This window comes from Leptidea sinapis, chromosome 1 (assembly GCF_905404315.1).
Source record: "Leptidea sinapis chromosome 1, ilLepSina1.1, whole genome shotgun sequence".
Lineage (NCBI taxonomy): Eukaryota > Metazoa > Arthropoda > Insecta > Lepidoptera > Pieridae > Leptidea > Leptidea sinapis.
In genome coordinates, this window is record NC_066265.1 from 26,010,185 (window position 1) to 26,027,441 (window position 17,257).

Consider the following 17,257-nt stretch of genomic DNA (forward strand, 5'->3'; position numbering starts at 1 on the left):
CGCCGAGTATACTTAAGCAAGCAGAGGCAGTAACAGAGATTTCGAATCGATTCGACAAAGGAAGACTTTATTTATGTTATGACTGACTTTATTGCATGATACTGATTTACTTAACAATCAGTTTTTGAAATTTTCTCAAATTATCGCTAAGCAAATAGAAAAGAAGTTAATTTTGAAAAATACACAGTGTTGAAAAATACACTTATTTAATGTTACCGAACCCTTGCTTTTTTACCTGAAAATGTATTAAGGATAAATAAAACACTAAATAGAAACATCGGAAATGATTGTGTATTACTATTAAATCGTTATAAAATATCATTTTTGAATTTATAAACAAAAACGCAATCGAATTGAGATAATTATTCATATTTCACACCATTAAATAATGGTATTCTATTAGCTCTGATCTCAAAGTAAAATGGTTTGTCAGCATTGAATATCTTCGGTGGAATATAGTTGATCGGAAGACTAACTGGCTGAATTAATATGAACCCTGAAAAGGAATAAATATTTTCATATAAAACTAGTACTTTATAGCTTTTGTAAATTGTATGTGCCTATCAATATCAAAATGAGACAACGTTTATCAGAACTATATAAGATCAGAACGAGGGAGGCGGAGAGGGGAGACAACGGTCATGGCTCCACTCTCACTTGCCCGTCGATGATTCGAGTCACTCTTCGTTGTATGCGGTCAAATGGAAGAAGCTGGCACCTGGGAGTGGCTACCTAGTGATGAGAACAGAACCATGTGAGGCCGAATGTATGCCTTGTATAGCTGCAGGTGGTAGCATAAATTTATTCACCATTATTTAGTCACCATTGTGACCACGAGTAATTTTTTTTCCTCGTTGTCACACCAAGGGTTTTACTACACCCTGTTGGGAATTGATATAAGTGATGTGACAATTTCTATTCTCATGATCTCGACATTCTCGATACTTAAGATAACGAATGACTATGGACGGATAATGTTTTTTTCCTCGTGTTCACACCACGGGTTTAACTACACCTTTTATATCTTGACGTTAGTGGTGTGATAAGTACAATCTGCTGAAATAGGCAAGATGTGTAACTTTTATACACAGGTATGATAACGTAGTATTTCCATAAAATGGCCTAAAGATAGAATTATTAATAAGTTTCGTTTGCGTATTAATAACCAATTTATCTTTCTTAATTTTCTCTTTTTCCTTGGGCTTTTTTCGTTGTCAACTTCCATGTCCTCTTTTAAGACACACAATTTTTGTTAATTATTTTGTTTAGTGTGGAGTGCCTGCAATAAAACTTTCATGTTTTAACCAGTAATTCTTCATGTACTGTAAAAAATCTTTTAATTTTCCAACCGGGGTACTCAATCTTTAGCTTAATTTTTATGTAATCCCATCCTTCAGTGATAAATTCTGAAGGCACGAGAGGTAGCACTGTGCATAAACCAACAATTCGTCTGTGTAACTTACCATTATTACCAATCGATTTTGCTTTGCAAGCCAAAGCTTTATTTTTAGGTGCCTTGGTTGGCAAAGTAAAATATTTTTTAATGTAGATGAAGACATACTGGCTCAAACATGAAAGTTTCATTGCAGAATGGAATGTTTACGGAGAAAGACACAGAACAAATAATGTTTGCGAAAGTTAGCACTCTTCACTAAACAAAATAATTAACAAAAAGTGTATGACAGATAATAAACTATTAACTGTCTTAACGTGGAAATTATTGACATTGAAAAAAGGGCAAGTAAAAGAAGGGAAATTGATAAAGATAAATTGGTTATTAATGCGCAAACGACACTTACTAATAATTATATATCTTTAGGCCATTTTATAGAAATTCTACGCTAATTAATATACATATGTTCAAAAGGTATACATCTATTTTGGCAGATTGTACTTATCACACCACTTACGTTCACATATAAAAGGTGTAGTAAAACCCATGGTGTGAAGACGAGGAAAAAAACATTTTCCGTCCATAGTCATTCGTTATCTGATTATTATTATCGTTATTCGAGAATGTCGAGATTATGAGAATAGGAATTGACACATCACTTATATCAATAACCAACAGGGTCTAGTAAAACCCTTGGTGTGACGACGAGGAAAAATTACTCGTAGTCACACTGGTGTGATAAACTGGTGTGACCACGAGTCGGGAATGCAAGAAATACCTACTAAGTCATAGTAGGTATTTCTTGCATTCCTACTAGTACAATAATATTTTCAAACATTTATTTTGTAGATTTTCTATCCTACCTCTGAGAACAGTGTAAAATGGTAACCAAATAAATCAACAATATTCAGAAATACTTTAATGATACAGTTCAATAAATATAATAAGCAAAAATTATAAATAAATTAGTTTTCAACTCTTGGAATGAATACAAGAAGTGTTCTTCTCAGGTCTGAGCTACTCTGTTTTGAATGGGTTTTTGACGTTCAGTGATTTTGAATCCTACTTTTAATAAAAATGTTCGAATTTTGAATTTGAACTTATTACTCCTGCAAATTCTATGTTAGGAGTGAGGTCCAAAAGTCAATTTTTAATCAAAGAGTACACCTTGATTTTGTACGAGTGTTCTTCGATTAACGGCCGTTCCCAATATACTGTCTACAGTTAGAGATAAATTACTACCTTCTACTGTCAGAAATTATCTGTCAATAATCTGAAGCTGTCCCAATATACCCGATAAGTCATTCTTATCTCAATTATTAATTACAATTTCCATACAAACTTTTCTATCTCTAGTAAGCTATACGTCGCCTCATTGACAGACAGCGTGCACGGATAAGGTGAGTTACCGTCGATAAGTTTATTGGGACAGAAAAGTCAACGATAGTTAAGATTTTTATCTCAAGTAAGAGATAGGCTGAATATTGGGAACGGCCGTAAGTGTGTGACATGACAGTTTGAAGTTAAAAAATGCTTCATTCTTTTTTTTTTTTTTTAATTCAATGACATCTTAATTTATATTACATCAATAACTTGCTAACTCATTCGAATCATCTTGTAAAATTGTGCAATGCCTATATCAACAATATTATCATACTTTCTAAATCATCAGCGTGAAGAAAACATGGACAGTTGATCTTTGTTACTATATAATTGATAAATATATGATAGGTCCCAGATGTGATCCCTGTAGAACTCCAGTGGTGACTTTAATCGGCTTCAATAGAAAGCCTTTGGCGAAAAACTGTCTCATCCGAATACACCAACCTTTCTTTAGACTAATTGGCCTTCTTTTCCAAGAGACCACGGCACTAAATACAACTCGATATGTCAACTCCGAGTATACATATGCAAGCAGGGGCAGTTAGAGGAGTGATATCAAATCGATACGACAACGGAAGACTTTATTTATGTTGTGACTGACTTTATAACATGATACTAATTTATTTAACAATCTTTTTTTGATTTGTGTAGGTGATATAATGTGGCGAAACATCAGTTGTAGTTGACGCCACTAAATAATGGTGCTCCATCTGCTCGGATGTCAAAGAAGAACGGTCTGTTGACTTCGAAGATCGGTATTTTAAAGTTGAAGTTTACAGAAATGATCTCAAGTACCACCTCAAATTCTGGAATAAAATTCATATCAAAAATATTTTTTCTTAGCTCACTTACGGTCCCTGGAATTTTCTCAAATTGCCGCTAAACAAATATAAAAGAAGTTATTTTTGCAAAATACATATTAAAGTTATGACATGTTTCACTTAAGAAACTTGGTTTGCGGGTAATTTCGTTTTTTTTTTCCTCGACTAGACTACGGCAGCGATTTAAAACATATCAATAGGTAGCACATATAAATAATAGCCTTTTATTAATATTAAAGGTACAGGTGAATTAAATTTTCCTTATTTTATACTTTTCATTTTTTTAAGTCGGTTTTTTTAAACGTAGTTTTTTTATTATTTTATTCATTTACGGAAAAATTCCTTAGTAATGTAAAATTTTTAAAAGTGTTAAAATGAAGTGCTGAAACAAACTGTTTCCTAGCGGATTTTCCAAAAATATTTTAACTTATAGAAATCTACATAATCAAGAAACATGAGATAAATTTTGTTTAATAAAAGTTGATATCCCACCATAATCCATAAACCCGTGGCGTTACCACTACCTACTGAAAATGTATTAAGGATAAGTGAAAAAATAAATAGAAATATGGGAGATTATTGTTTATTACTATAAATCTTTATAAAATGCCATATTTGCATTGATATTCAGAAAACACAATCTAATTGAAATAATCATTCATTTTTAACACCATTAAATAATGGTATTCTATTAGCTCTGATCTCAAAGTAGAATGGTTTGTCGGCATCGAATATCTTCGGTGGAATATAGTTGACCGGAAGACTAGGTGGTTGAATTATGAACACTGAAAAAGATTAAATATTTGCATATAAAAATAGGACTTTATAGGCAGACAGCCTATCGACGGACAGCTTTGCTACTATAACTATTGACCGTTTTCAATAACCTACCTATCCTTAGTTTAACTTACTAGAGGTAGACAAATCTATCCTTTTACGCTTACTTACATTTCAATAACCAATCGACATAAAGCATTGGACTATAAGTATATTGGACATAACTATGGATAGATAAGATCTTGTCATTAAACGGTGACAGCAATGTATCCCTAACTAGAGATACGTTATTGAAAACGGCCGTAGATTGGACGTCATCATGATAAAAGTATTTATTTCTCTTTAGTACATATAGTTCAGGAATTGTGTAATAGTTTTTTTTTATCCTATTTTATATCAAATTTATAAATCCTATTTAGAATAAAAATATTTGAAATTGAATTTTAATTGTCTATGTTATGGGTAAATAGGATCGCAAAAGCAAAATTCATTTCCCTGTACTTTCCCCAGGGCGTAAAAAGAATAGGCCAGGCCTAGGTCAGCATAATCGGGCCAGACTCGTCCGGGTTAATTACCACACTCGCACAGATTACCGGCGTGAAGTAGCGGCCTAGTGCCGCTATGTTTCGCATAGGTTAGTGTCGAGGACCGAAGGCCATCCCTTGAAAGCAAGGGCGAAGGCCTGGCAGTTAGCCTGGATATAGCGAAGGCCTTTGATCGTGTACTGGACAAGACGCTCCTCTCAAAACTTCCATCATTTTGGGCTTCCCGAAAGCTTGTGCAATTATACCTCCAGCTTCCTCACTGGGTGCAGCATACAGGTCGTTGTCGACGGATTGCTCGAACCCGAAGCCCGTGAATGCTGGAGTGCCCCAAGGCTGTGTGCTATCTCCCACGCTATTTCTTCTGCATATCAATGATATGTTGGACACCTCCAACATACATTGCTATAGCACTAGTGATGCCGTATACACAGGCCATGCAGGTCTCTCTCGGAAAATCGTCGATGCCGGGAGAAACTTGTGTCTTCTATCGAGTCCTCTCTTGAGAAGGTCGCGGAATGTAGTAAACAACCTTGTCCAATTTAACCCCCAGAAGACTCCCGTTTACGCGTTTACCACTAAAAAAAACCCATTTGTCGTATCACCGCTCTTCGACAGCACTTCCCTTAAAGCCTCTCCTAGTATCGGAATACTGGGTCTCGAAATCTCGAGCGATTGCCAATTTCGTGGAGGGAGGGATCCATCTGGAGGGCAAAGCCAAATTGGCTTCGAAGAAACTGGGCGTCATAAATAAAGCACGGCAATACTCCGTTATAATGGTTCGAACACAATGGGAGTCCGAAGGTGCATCCCGAAAATAGTGTCATGATAATGCCTCCCTAAAAGCTTTGCCTAGTATCAGCGATTGCCAATTCCTCGGTCATCTGGGGGAGAAAGCCAAATTGGCTTCGAAGAAATTGGGCATCATTAGTACAGCACGACAATACTTCAAGCTGGCCCACATTCTAGCGCTCTATAAAGCGCAGGTCCGTCCACACATAGAGTATTGCTGTCATCTCTGGGTCTGGCGCACCCCAGTATCAGCTCAATCCATTTGACCGCGTGCAACGTAGAGCAGCTCGAATTGTCTTCTACCGCATTTATCACGGGGAGTGTTCCGGAGAACTGCTTAATCTGATTCCTGCCGCCGAATTCCACCTTCGCACGACACGTCGCAAGTTAGGTTATCATCCCCACCATCTGTATGTGTAGCGGTCTTCCACAGTGCGGTTTTCAAGGAGCCTTCTTCCACGTACTACAAAGCTGTGGAAAGAACTTCCTTGTGCGGTGTTTCCGGGACGATACGACATGGGTACCTTCAAAAAAAGCGCGTACACCTTCCTTAAAGGCCGGCAACGCTCCTGTGATTCCTCTAGTGTTGCAAAAGATTCTGGACGGCGGTGATCACTTAACAACAGGTGACTCGTATGCTCATCCTATTCCATAAAAAAAACGATGGCTTTGATTAATTATTAAATAACGAATACGGCTGTACGGGCTTGAGCCCATTGCCTATCCTAATAATGGACGAAGAAACCAAAAAAAAGTAACGAGTGTCGCAAACGGCAGAAAATTTTAGGAACCAACTTCACCCTGTAACTTTTGTGTTACAGCGATGCGTGCGCATCTTAAAATTTCACTCTCATAATTTTTTTATAACGCGCCTAAAGAAGTATAACTTCAAAAAGTTCAGGAATGAAACTGTGCTTCAGAACTGTTTAATTTATGATAATAATGTGCGGAAAATGATGATTCAATTTAAGTAAGGCATGTGCTCAGACATGATAAGCTGCTTTACCTTAGCATGCACGGTGCAAGCAATGAGATGCATGAAAAAAAGTGAACAATGAGTTCCTCAACCGAATAATTTTCCCTACCGCCAGTTATTGGGATGAATTAAAATGATTTAAAGCAAACGGTCAACTTCTGAGTTGGCTTTGATGCTAACCAGTTTATTCTAACTACTAGTACAATAATATTTTCAAACATTTATTTTGTACACTTTCTATCCTACGTCTGCGAACATACTACAAATACTTTTAAGGATACAGTTAAATAAATATAATAATTAAGCAAAACTTGTTACTAAATTATTTTGTAACCCTTGAAATGAATCCAAGAAGCTTATTACTCATGCTAATGCTTTGTTCAGAGTGAAGTCTAAATGTAAATTCTTCGTCGAAGAGACTAGATCTTTACGAAATATTTTCGATTAGGTGTGTGACCTGTTTATAGTTAAATATGCTTCACTTTTGAATAAGACAATACATTACATTTTGTAAAATTCAATGAGATCTTATTTATATTACACCAATTTGCTAACTCATTCAAATCATAATAAATTTTCAAAACGTCAGCGTGAAAAATTACAAAAATAATGGTCCCAGATGTGATCCCTGAGGAACCCCAGTGGTGACTTTAATAGAAAGCCTTTGGCGAAGAACAGTCTCATACAAATACACCATCCATTATTTAGACTAATTGGCCTTCATCTGCAAGTGACCACGGAACTAAACACCGCTCGGTATGTTAACGCCGAGTATACATATGCAAGCAGAGGCAGTTAGAGAAGTGATTTCGAATCGATACAATAAAGGAAGACTTTATGTATATTATGACTTACTTTATTGCATGATACTAATTTACTTAACAATCAGTTTTTGATTTGTATAGGTTATATAAATGTGGCGGAACATCAGTTGTACTTGACGCCACTAAATAATGGTGTTCCATCAGCACGGATGTTAAAGAAGAACGGTCTGTTGGCTTTGAAGATCTTCGGTAGTTTAAAGCTGAAGTTTACAGAAAGAATCCGATCTACCACCTCAAATTCTGGAATAAAATTCATGTATCAAAACTATTTTTTTCTTAAGTCACTTACGCCAGTACAGTCGAATATTGTATTGCTTCTCGAAAAACCGATTGTATGTTTGATCCCTGAAATTTTCTCGAATAGCCAATTTCTCTAATTATCGCTAAGCAAATAGAAAAGAATTTAATTTAAAGTTACCGAACCCTTGTTTTTTTAGCGGCTGAAACTGTATTAAGGATAAATGAAAAAATAAATATAAATACCGCAAATTATTATTTATTACTTTAAATCGTTATAAAATGTCATATTTGCATTTATAAACAGAAAACACAATTTAATTGAAATAATTACTGATATTTCACACCATTAAATAATGGTATTCTATTAGCTCTGATCTCAAAGTAAAATGGTTTTTCGGCATTGAATATCTTCGGTGGAATATAGTTGATCGGAAGACTAGCTGGCTTAACTAATGTGAACACTGAAAAGGAATAAATATTTTCATATAAAACTAGGACTTTATGGCTTTTGTAGATTGTATGTGCCTATCAATATCAAAATGAGACAACGTTTATCAGAACTATCTAAGATCAGAACGAGGGAGGCGGAGAGGGGAGACGACGGTCATGGCTCCACTCTCACTTGATCGTCGGTGATTCCAGCCACTCTTCGTTGTATGCTGACCGCATACTACAATAATAATGAGTGCAATGGAAGAAACGGGCACCTGGGAGTGGCTACCCAGAGATGAGAACAGTACTTCATGTGAGGCCGAATTTATGCCCTGTATAGTTGCAGGCGGTGGCCTGATTTTATTTCTTTAGGTTACACAAACAAACTACAATAAATACCTATAATGACTACTACTAGTACAATAATATTTTCAAACATGTATTTTGTACATTTTCTATCCTACCTCTGGGAACAGTGTAAAATGGTGAACGGATTAATGAACAATATTCATAAATACTTTTAATGATACAGTTCAATAAATATAATAAGCAAAAAATATAACTAAATTATTTTTCAACTCTTGAATTGAATACTAGAAGCGTTCGTCTCAGGTCTGAGACACTCTATTTTGATTGGGTTTCTGAAGTTCAGTGATTTTGAATCCTATTTTTAATAAAAATATTTGAATTTTGAATTTGAATTTGAACTTATTACTCCTACTAATTCTATGTTCAGAGCGAGGTCTAAATATCAATACTTCATCAAAGAGTCCACCTTGATCTTTTACGAGTAGTTTTCGATTAAGTGTGTGTGACATGACAGTTTGAAGTTCAAAAATGCTACTTTCTTTTATTTTTTAAATTCAGTCACATCTTAATTTATATGACACCAATAACTTGCTAACTCATTCAAATCATTTTGTAAAATAGTGCAATAATATTATGCCTGTATTAACAATATTATAATACTTTTTAAATCATCAACGTGAAGTAAACATGGACAGTTGATCTTTGTTACTATACAGGAGAAGGGCTGTGATGGCCAAGTCGGAAACTACGAGTCTTAGAAAAAAGTCGTAAAAGGAGTCATACCCTCGAAAACAATAACTGCATATTTAGTTTTTTAAGATTTCTTGAACTTTTGACGGAAATCGACCCGAATGTTTTTTTTTAAAAATTGCTAATTATTATTAAACATTGCTAAAAATTATTAATATATTCTTTGCAACGGTTTTATCCTTATCAGCAACAAAGTAAAATGGTTTAATAATACACGATGTAATTTTTTTTTGAATAAAAATTCGGGTCGATTTCCGTCAAAAGTTCAAAAAATTTAAAAAAACTTTTTGTTGTCTTATAAATCGAGGGCATGACTCCTTTCATGACTTTTCTCTAAGACTTGTAGTTTCTGACTTGGACATCACCGCCCTTCTCAAAAAACCACCTGTATAATTGTTAAAAAATAAAGGTTTAAGATATGATCCCTGCAGAACCCAGGTGACTTTAATCGTCTCCAATAGAAAGTCTTTGACGAAAAACTGTCTCATCCGAATGCACCAACCTTTCTTTAGATTAATTGGCCTTCTTCTCCAAGTGACAACTACGTTATGTCAACGCCGAGTATACCTATGCACGCAGAGGTAGTTAGAGGAGTGATCTCGAATCGATACGACAAAGGAAGACTTTATTTATGTTATGACTCACTTTATTGCATGATACTAATTTACTTAACAATCAGTTTTTGATTTGTATAGGTGATATAAATGTGGCGAAATATCAGTTGTACTTGACGCCACTAAATAATGGTGTTCGATCAGCTCGGATGTCAAAGAAGAACGGTCTGTTGGCTTCGAAGATCTTCGGTAGTTTAAAGTTGAAGTTTACAGAAGCCATCTCAAGTACCACCTCAAATTCTGGAATAAAATTCATCTATCAAAAATATTTTTTCTTAGCTCACTTACGGCATGTTTGGTCCCTGGAATTTTCTCAAAAAGTGAATTTCTCAAATTGCCGCTAAACAAATAGAAAAGAAGTTACGTTACATTTTTCATGTTAAGAAACTTGGTTTGCGAGTAATTTCGTTCTTTTTGTTTCCTCGACTAGATTCGATTTTTTTGTATACGTATACATACGGCACCGACTTAAAACCTATCAATATGTAGCACATATAAATAATAGTATTTATTAATTTTAGAGGTAAAGGTGTCTTAAATTAAATTTTTAGTTATTTGATACTTTTCAGTTTTAAGTCGGTTTTTTTATTATTTTATTTATTTACGGAAATATTCCTTTGTAATGTAAATTTCTGAAAAGTGTTAAAATTAAAAGCTGAACATTAAATAAGTAAAAGCTGACAAACTGATACGTAGCTGATTTTTCCAAAAATATTTTAACTTATAGAAATCTGCATAATCAAGAAACATGATGCAAATTTTGTTTAATAAAAGTTGATATCCTTCCATCGAATAATCAAAAAATTGCCACAACATTACGACAGTGTACTGAAAAAAAAAAATAGAAAAGGCTATATTTATTTTTGATTTCGGCAAGTTAATTTTTTTTTAATTTATTTAATAAAAATGCTAATGTATTGCTATAACTGCAAGCTTATCCTTTCCAAACAAAGAATGTGAAACATTGGGAGTGATTTCAAAATTTTACTGATGACATAAAAACCCGTGGCGTTACCAACCTACTGAAAATGTATTAAGGATAAATGAAAAAATAAATAGAATTATCGGAAATTATTGTTTATTACTTTAAATCGTTATAAAATGCTATATTTGCATTGATATTCAGAAAACACAATCGAATTGAAATAATTATTCATTTTTCACACCATTAAATAATGGTGTTCTATTAGCTCTGATCTCAAAGTAGAATGGTTTGTCGGCATTGAATATCTTCGGTGGAATATAGTTGACCGGAAGACTAGCTGGTTGAATTATGAACACTGAAAAAGAATAAATATTTGCATATAAAAATAGGACTTTATAGCTTTTGTAAATTGTGCCTATCAATTTCAAAATGAGACAATATTTAACAGAATTATCTAAGATCAAAACGAGTCTGTCACTCTTTTTATATGCTTACTATTAAAATCTTGACAACCCATTTACTTTAAAATTTATCAAGGACCAAAGACGAGACGAGAGCTTGGTACCCTTATCAGTATAATGCCTTTTAACTATAAGTAGTTTTGATGATGTCATAAATACTAAAATATGAATTAAAAAAAAAGTAAAATTTAAAAAATATGCTTTATTTTATACAAAATAACTTATAGTGAAAAGAGTTCGTTCTCTAGATATATGGAATATATGAAATATTTTTTTTAATTTTAAACGTATTAATATTTTTTTTACTATTATTATTTATTATTATATGTCATAAAAGAAACAAGTAATCGTTTAACTTAAAGCATGCGGATAATAATTAAATATGCTATTACGAACAATTGGTACATAAAATTAACTCAAACCAAATCATAATATCTCGGCATTAACAAGGGAACAACTATGAAATACTGAATTATATGATTTTATTAGTTGGGTAGGTGAGAGTATAATAATAATAAAATTATGTAGAATTGATGAAATGTAATATTTTATCAATTACACTAATCGTTATTGGTAATCTTTAATATTGATATTATTTTTGGAGCGTCTACGTAAATACATACACAAATAAATAGTGTTCTGAAGAATTTAATATTTAAACCATACCGTGGATATTTTGTTGAAATATCTGAGGATATTATAAGTATGCTTGAAGAAAGTTTTCCGGTTTTTGCTAATTTGCCATTGTAAAAATTTTCATATTTTTCTAGGTGCTTCTTAATGTGGGCCACAGCTAAACTACCAAAAACCAACTAGATTTATGGAAGAAGAAAATGGTAATAATGATTTAGTATAAATCGCTGATTATGATGAGTTTTAACTAAAATTCGTTACAACAAAACATGTTTACAACGATTTTAGCAGCTAAAATAAAAAGCCCCTGGCTTTCATCTGATTACTAGTGAAATTCTTCGAAGTCTTCTACAGAAAGCTGTAGTTGAACTTACTACGCTTATTAATGCATCGTTTAATTTAAAACATGATCCTGATATGTGGAAATTAGCTGCAAAAGAAATGAAGAACTATTTTTCGAGCATTAAAAACCAATTATAGAAGAGTTAGCTGCATTTTAGGAAAAGATATTCAGCCATAGATCAAGTCCAAAGAATAACCAGCATAACGGAAAAGGCACTGTAAGAGTAGAAAGAGTGTGCCACAGAATTTTTTGATGAAGCACAAGCTTCTGATATTGTGTGGAATGAAAGACTAAGCATTTTGCAGATATTATCGAATCGTATCTCACTCACAGAGTAATACGAGTCAGACATGATGATACATTCTCTGAAATAAGAGAGATAAAAGCAGGAGGCGAAAAGGAGTACCACAGGGAAGTTTTCTAGGTCCTTTATATATTATATATCTGTTATAGGTATAATTATTATTTACTTTTATATTATTTATAAGTCAAGTTTTCAAGTTCAAATTATACGTTCATTAGAAGCTCGGACGCAACACGAGGCGAGAACATTGCTTAAGTAATTTAAATATAATTATTTAGCAAAATAATTTCAATCATCAAGTTAGTTACACAATTTGTAAATTTAAAGGAGCACTTACTTAAAACATGAGACACCATCCTTTTTTAGTTTGGATATTGTGTTATTTTGACAGTTTTTCACTGAATACTGTCATTGCGTGGCGTTGTATTTAAACACAACTGACCGAAAACTATAGTTTAGGTATATATATAGTAGGTTGAATTGCATCTGATAAGTTTTGAGCGTATTTGTGAGTCTATTTGTTTATTGTACGTCAAAGTATATCCAATCTCTGTGACCCTACCCTGCCATACATTAATTTCAAATTGTTTAGTATCGTAAGGTGCCACTTTTAAGCAACGCCTTATTTTACTCCTCATAAATTTCCTCAATCGAAATCTATCTCAATCAAAATGACTCAGTCACAGTATAGTTGGACTAACTCAACTAACTTAAAACTCAAACTAACTGTTTTTCTTTTTGGAAGCGGCCGCGGCGCACTTAGGAAATCATGTTAAGAATTTTATAATTTGTGTTAATAATTTACAATAAAAAAACCACTTAGCTTTTATTATTTTAATAAAAACTCATTTGATATGCTTTGCAGTTTTGTAGAAACTAGAGAGAATTTACATTACAATATTGTGCCATATATTAGAATTTAATTCTTAATGTTCTCAATTTTTAAATATATAAACTTATAAATTCTTATTTAGCATTAGAACTCTCCTCAGTACGAAATTTAATCTCTTTTGCAGTACATTTCGAATGAAATTATGAATAGTGCAATTGAATTTATACTAAATTGGGTAATATACGAAACGTGACTTGTATGTTATTTATTTTCCATTTTATTTTTGAACTACTACAAAAATTTTCTTACACATTCCATCGAATCCTGCAAATTGAGAGAACTTGCATTTTATCAGAGTTTCTTTGTTCCTTGTTCATTATGTGAGTCAGAATCACGTAAAATATAGCGTAATATGTAGCCTACAAGCGCCCTTTACTAAAACACAATAATGCTTTCACATTACACTGTCACGGCGGGAAAAAAACGACATTGTGGTCTCTACCTGGCTGGCATTAGTTGCAAAGGAACCTCCAACTGGTAAAAGTAAGTTCATAATTTATTCATACAAGCAGCATTTTCAACAAGGAATATTGTTTTCATACTACATAATAATTTTGTAGGTCTGTCAACCGTTGAGAAAAGACCTTAATCACCACAAAATTATCTAAATCGACCTTACCTACTTTTAAGCGTGAAATGATATAATGTACCTACTTGTTTATGATATTATCATCATCATCATTTCAGACGGAAGACGTCCATTGCTGCACAAAGTTCACCATGACAATCGGTCCTGCGCTTCCCTCATCCAACGTAATTTGGCGATCTTGACCAGATTTTCGGTCCATCTTGTGCCTACCAACACTACGTCTTTTGGTACATGGTCACCATTCGAGGACTTTACTGCCCCAATGGCCATTTGTCCGTCGAGCTATGTGCCCTGCCCACTGACACTTCAGTTTCGCAACCAACTGGGCTATATTAGTGAGATCTCCTCATTTCAGATTTTACGGAGCCTCCCTAACGCTCCGAGTTGGATTCGACGAGGGACCTCTTTCCTGGAATTGGACTTGCCCAACAGGATTATTTGTCTAGAGTAGACGTACTCGTCATTCGTGTTATGTACGAATTGATATCGCATTGTAAGTATTTGTAGCATTACTAGAGGTAAACTTCTCCAGATATCTTGAATCGAATTTGGTCACAATTAACGGATAGATTACCCTTTACGAATTATCCGCTTAAGTCCAAAGACTTCTATTATTCTTATACTGCTAGTTTCGGTTCCGACGCCGCAACTCGTATAGTCCACTGCGAGCAAGCGAGAAGACCAGTGCACTTTTTTGTAAACCGTGAACGTTGTTTTCAACAAACTAACACTGATTTTGTGTAAATTATTACATCTGCGTTTGCAAGGTATATTCCATATGCCTACTCCCCTCTTTGCCCACCCACGCGATCCTTAATTGCGATACAATTGTTATTTAAATCTTCTTGTCTAGTAGTATACATAGAAGTCTGTGCTTCAGTCCTGTCATAATCTGTCTATCCGTTTGTATTAGTGCCGTGTAAACATTTGTACGTACCTACTGGGTAAGGCGTGCAAATACTTCACAATCATTAAGAGGTCACAATAAAAAATCTAACAAATCGTGCATAGATCTTACATCATAACATCTAATTAAATTGACAACAGCATATTTTGAGCATTATTTTAAAATATCTTAATATAATTTTTTTCAATAGTAACAAACGTAAGCTTATAATGGTAATCATTGAATTTTATCAAGAATTATGGAACCATTCTGAAAAAAGACACAATTAATTGTGAAATAATATCCAAAGATTTAGTAAAAACATGTTTTAATGACAAATTTACATGTCTTCAAGTTTTAATTACACGCAAAGCAATTATCATTTTAGGTATTTTAAGCATATATAATGATCATAAAATATTATGTTTATTCATACTGCACGCCACTAAATAACGGAGTTTCGTTCACTCTTATATCGAAGTAGAAGGGTCTGTCGGCATTGAATATCTTCGGTGGAGTAGAGTTGATTACGAGACTGTATTCAGCGATTAAGAAAGCTGAAAAATAACATTTTACTTAGTTTAAAATAAACAGTGGCATTTCAATATGTGTCAAATAAAAGCATGGTTTTAAAACATGGCAAAGAAGAAATGGCTTGAGGCTTGTATTGTAGAAATTAGCTTAGCATTATCTAGTGGAAAACATTTTTACAATAGTGAAAGACATAAATATAGGATACAATTAATCAAAAAAGAGAAAATATATTGGATTTGAGTCTGTATTTAATTGTTACCTTAGAATTTCGTAGCTTATGTTAATCCAAATGGGTAAATTGGGAATTTTTACTTATAATGACACTTATATTTATATACATTATTGTATAACTACAACTTAATGCGTAAGTATCCGTCCAAAAATAATATTTTGAAACTATTATTTAACGATAAAGACGAACTGGTTGTGTTTTAACATCGGCGAATAAAGTTAACGAATCCACTGTATATTCAACAAAAATGGCCATTTAGCGTTGAATCGAGCCCTTTTTTGTACGGAAAGAAATAATTTTTTATATGGAAAAGGAGGAAATACGAGCGTACGGGTCACCTGGTTTTAAGTGATCAGAGGAATCACAGGAGCGATGCCTGCCTTTAAGAAAGGTTTTTGAAGGTACCCAAGTCGTATCGTCCCGGAAACACCATACAGGGAAGCTCATTCCCCAGCTTTGTGGTGTGAGGAAGAACATTTGATGAAAACCGCTCTGTAGAAGAACGCTACACATCTAGATGGAGAGGATAATATCCTAATTCATGGCGTGTGTGCGAAGGTGGAATTCGGCGGCAGGAATCGGGGGAATAGGTGTTCGGAACACTACCCGCGATAATTGCGATAAAAGACACACAATGAAGCAACGGACGCAAAACCAGGTGATCGAGCAACAGAACAGAGCACTGGGTCCCCGGCAATTCCAGCAGCTCAACGTTGCACATGGTCAGAGGTTCGAGCTAATACTGGGGTGTGCCAGACCAGAGATGACAGCAAAACTCCATACGTGGCTGGACCTGCGCTTTGCAGAGCGCTAGAATGTGGGCCGGCTTGAAGTATTGTTGTGATTTATGACGCCCAGCTTCTTCGAAGCCAATTTGGCTTTTTCCTCCAGATGACCGCAGAATAGGCAATCGCTTGAGATTTCTAGACCCAGTATTCTGATACTAGGCGAAGCTTTAAGGGAGATATTATCATGATAGTTATTAATCATCAGATTATTTTCGGGATGCACCTTCGGATTCACATAACGTACGAACCATTATAATGGAACTGTTTACAAATAAAAAGTTCATTAAGATATGTTGGAAATCTGTAGGTATTCAGTATGGACATAAAATACAGAATTCTTCTACAAGCTTGACTAAGATGGACAATTATTAAATACATACAGTTCGTAAGGTGAACAAGTATGCTCTATTCAACCATGGCACATAGTTCTAAAATTAAAAAAAAATGCGACTTATCGTTTATCGGACTTAGTCTTTCAAATATTGAATAATTAAATTAAAAATAGTTATTTCTTCCACGGAGAGTTTTGTAATGCATGATGAGTCTTTTCTGTTGGTTGTTGAATAGATATTGTTTGTCGTGTCATATAATCATTATTTCAAAACAATCCTTACTTCTTGAGTTAAAACAAAATGAATGGAACTCTACTTCCAAGTGTTGTTAGCCGACGTTAGCTCAATTAGAATCAGTTCATCCAAAAACTTCTAATTATAATCTAGGCACATTAAAGTATATCTACATTAAATAAAATTAATTAAGTAAATAAAATTTTGGTGTACCGTATATAACATGAAAACAATCAATGATAACATTTTTT

General features: G+C 33.9%; 1 protein-coding gene across 10 annotated transcripts in view; it reads right to left on the reverse strand.

Moving 5' to 3' along the window:
* Positions 1-269: 269 nt before the first annotated feature.
* The window catches only part of LOC126969538 (alaserpin-like), a 34,333-nt gene continuing 17,345 nt past the window's right edge, over positions 270-17,257 (reverse strand). For 2 of the 10 annotated variants that reach the window (XM_050815075.1, XM_050815110.1), the window contains one exon: positions 15,198-15,443. In XM_050815075.1, coding sequence (XP_050671032.1) covers positions 15,313-15,443 — 131 coding nt within the window. In that variant the 3' untranslated portion in view covers positions 15,198-15,312. Of the gene's footprint in view, positions 497-3,433; positions 3,583-4,164; positions 4,383-7,539; positions 7,749-7,984; positions 8,210-9,863; positions 10,094-10,909; positions 11,134-15,197; positions 15,444-17,257 lie in introns of those variants that run through there. The other 8 variants (XR_007730421.1, XR_007730420.1, XM_050815057.1 and 5 more) reach the window with 8 other exon arrangements.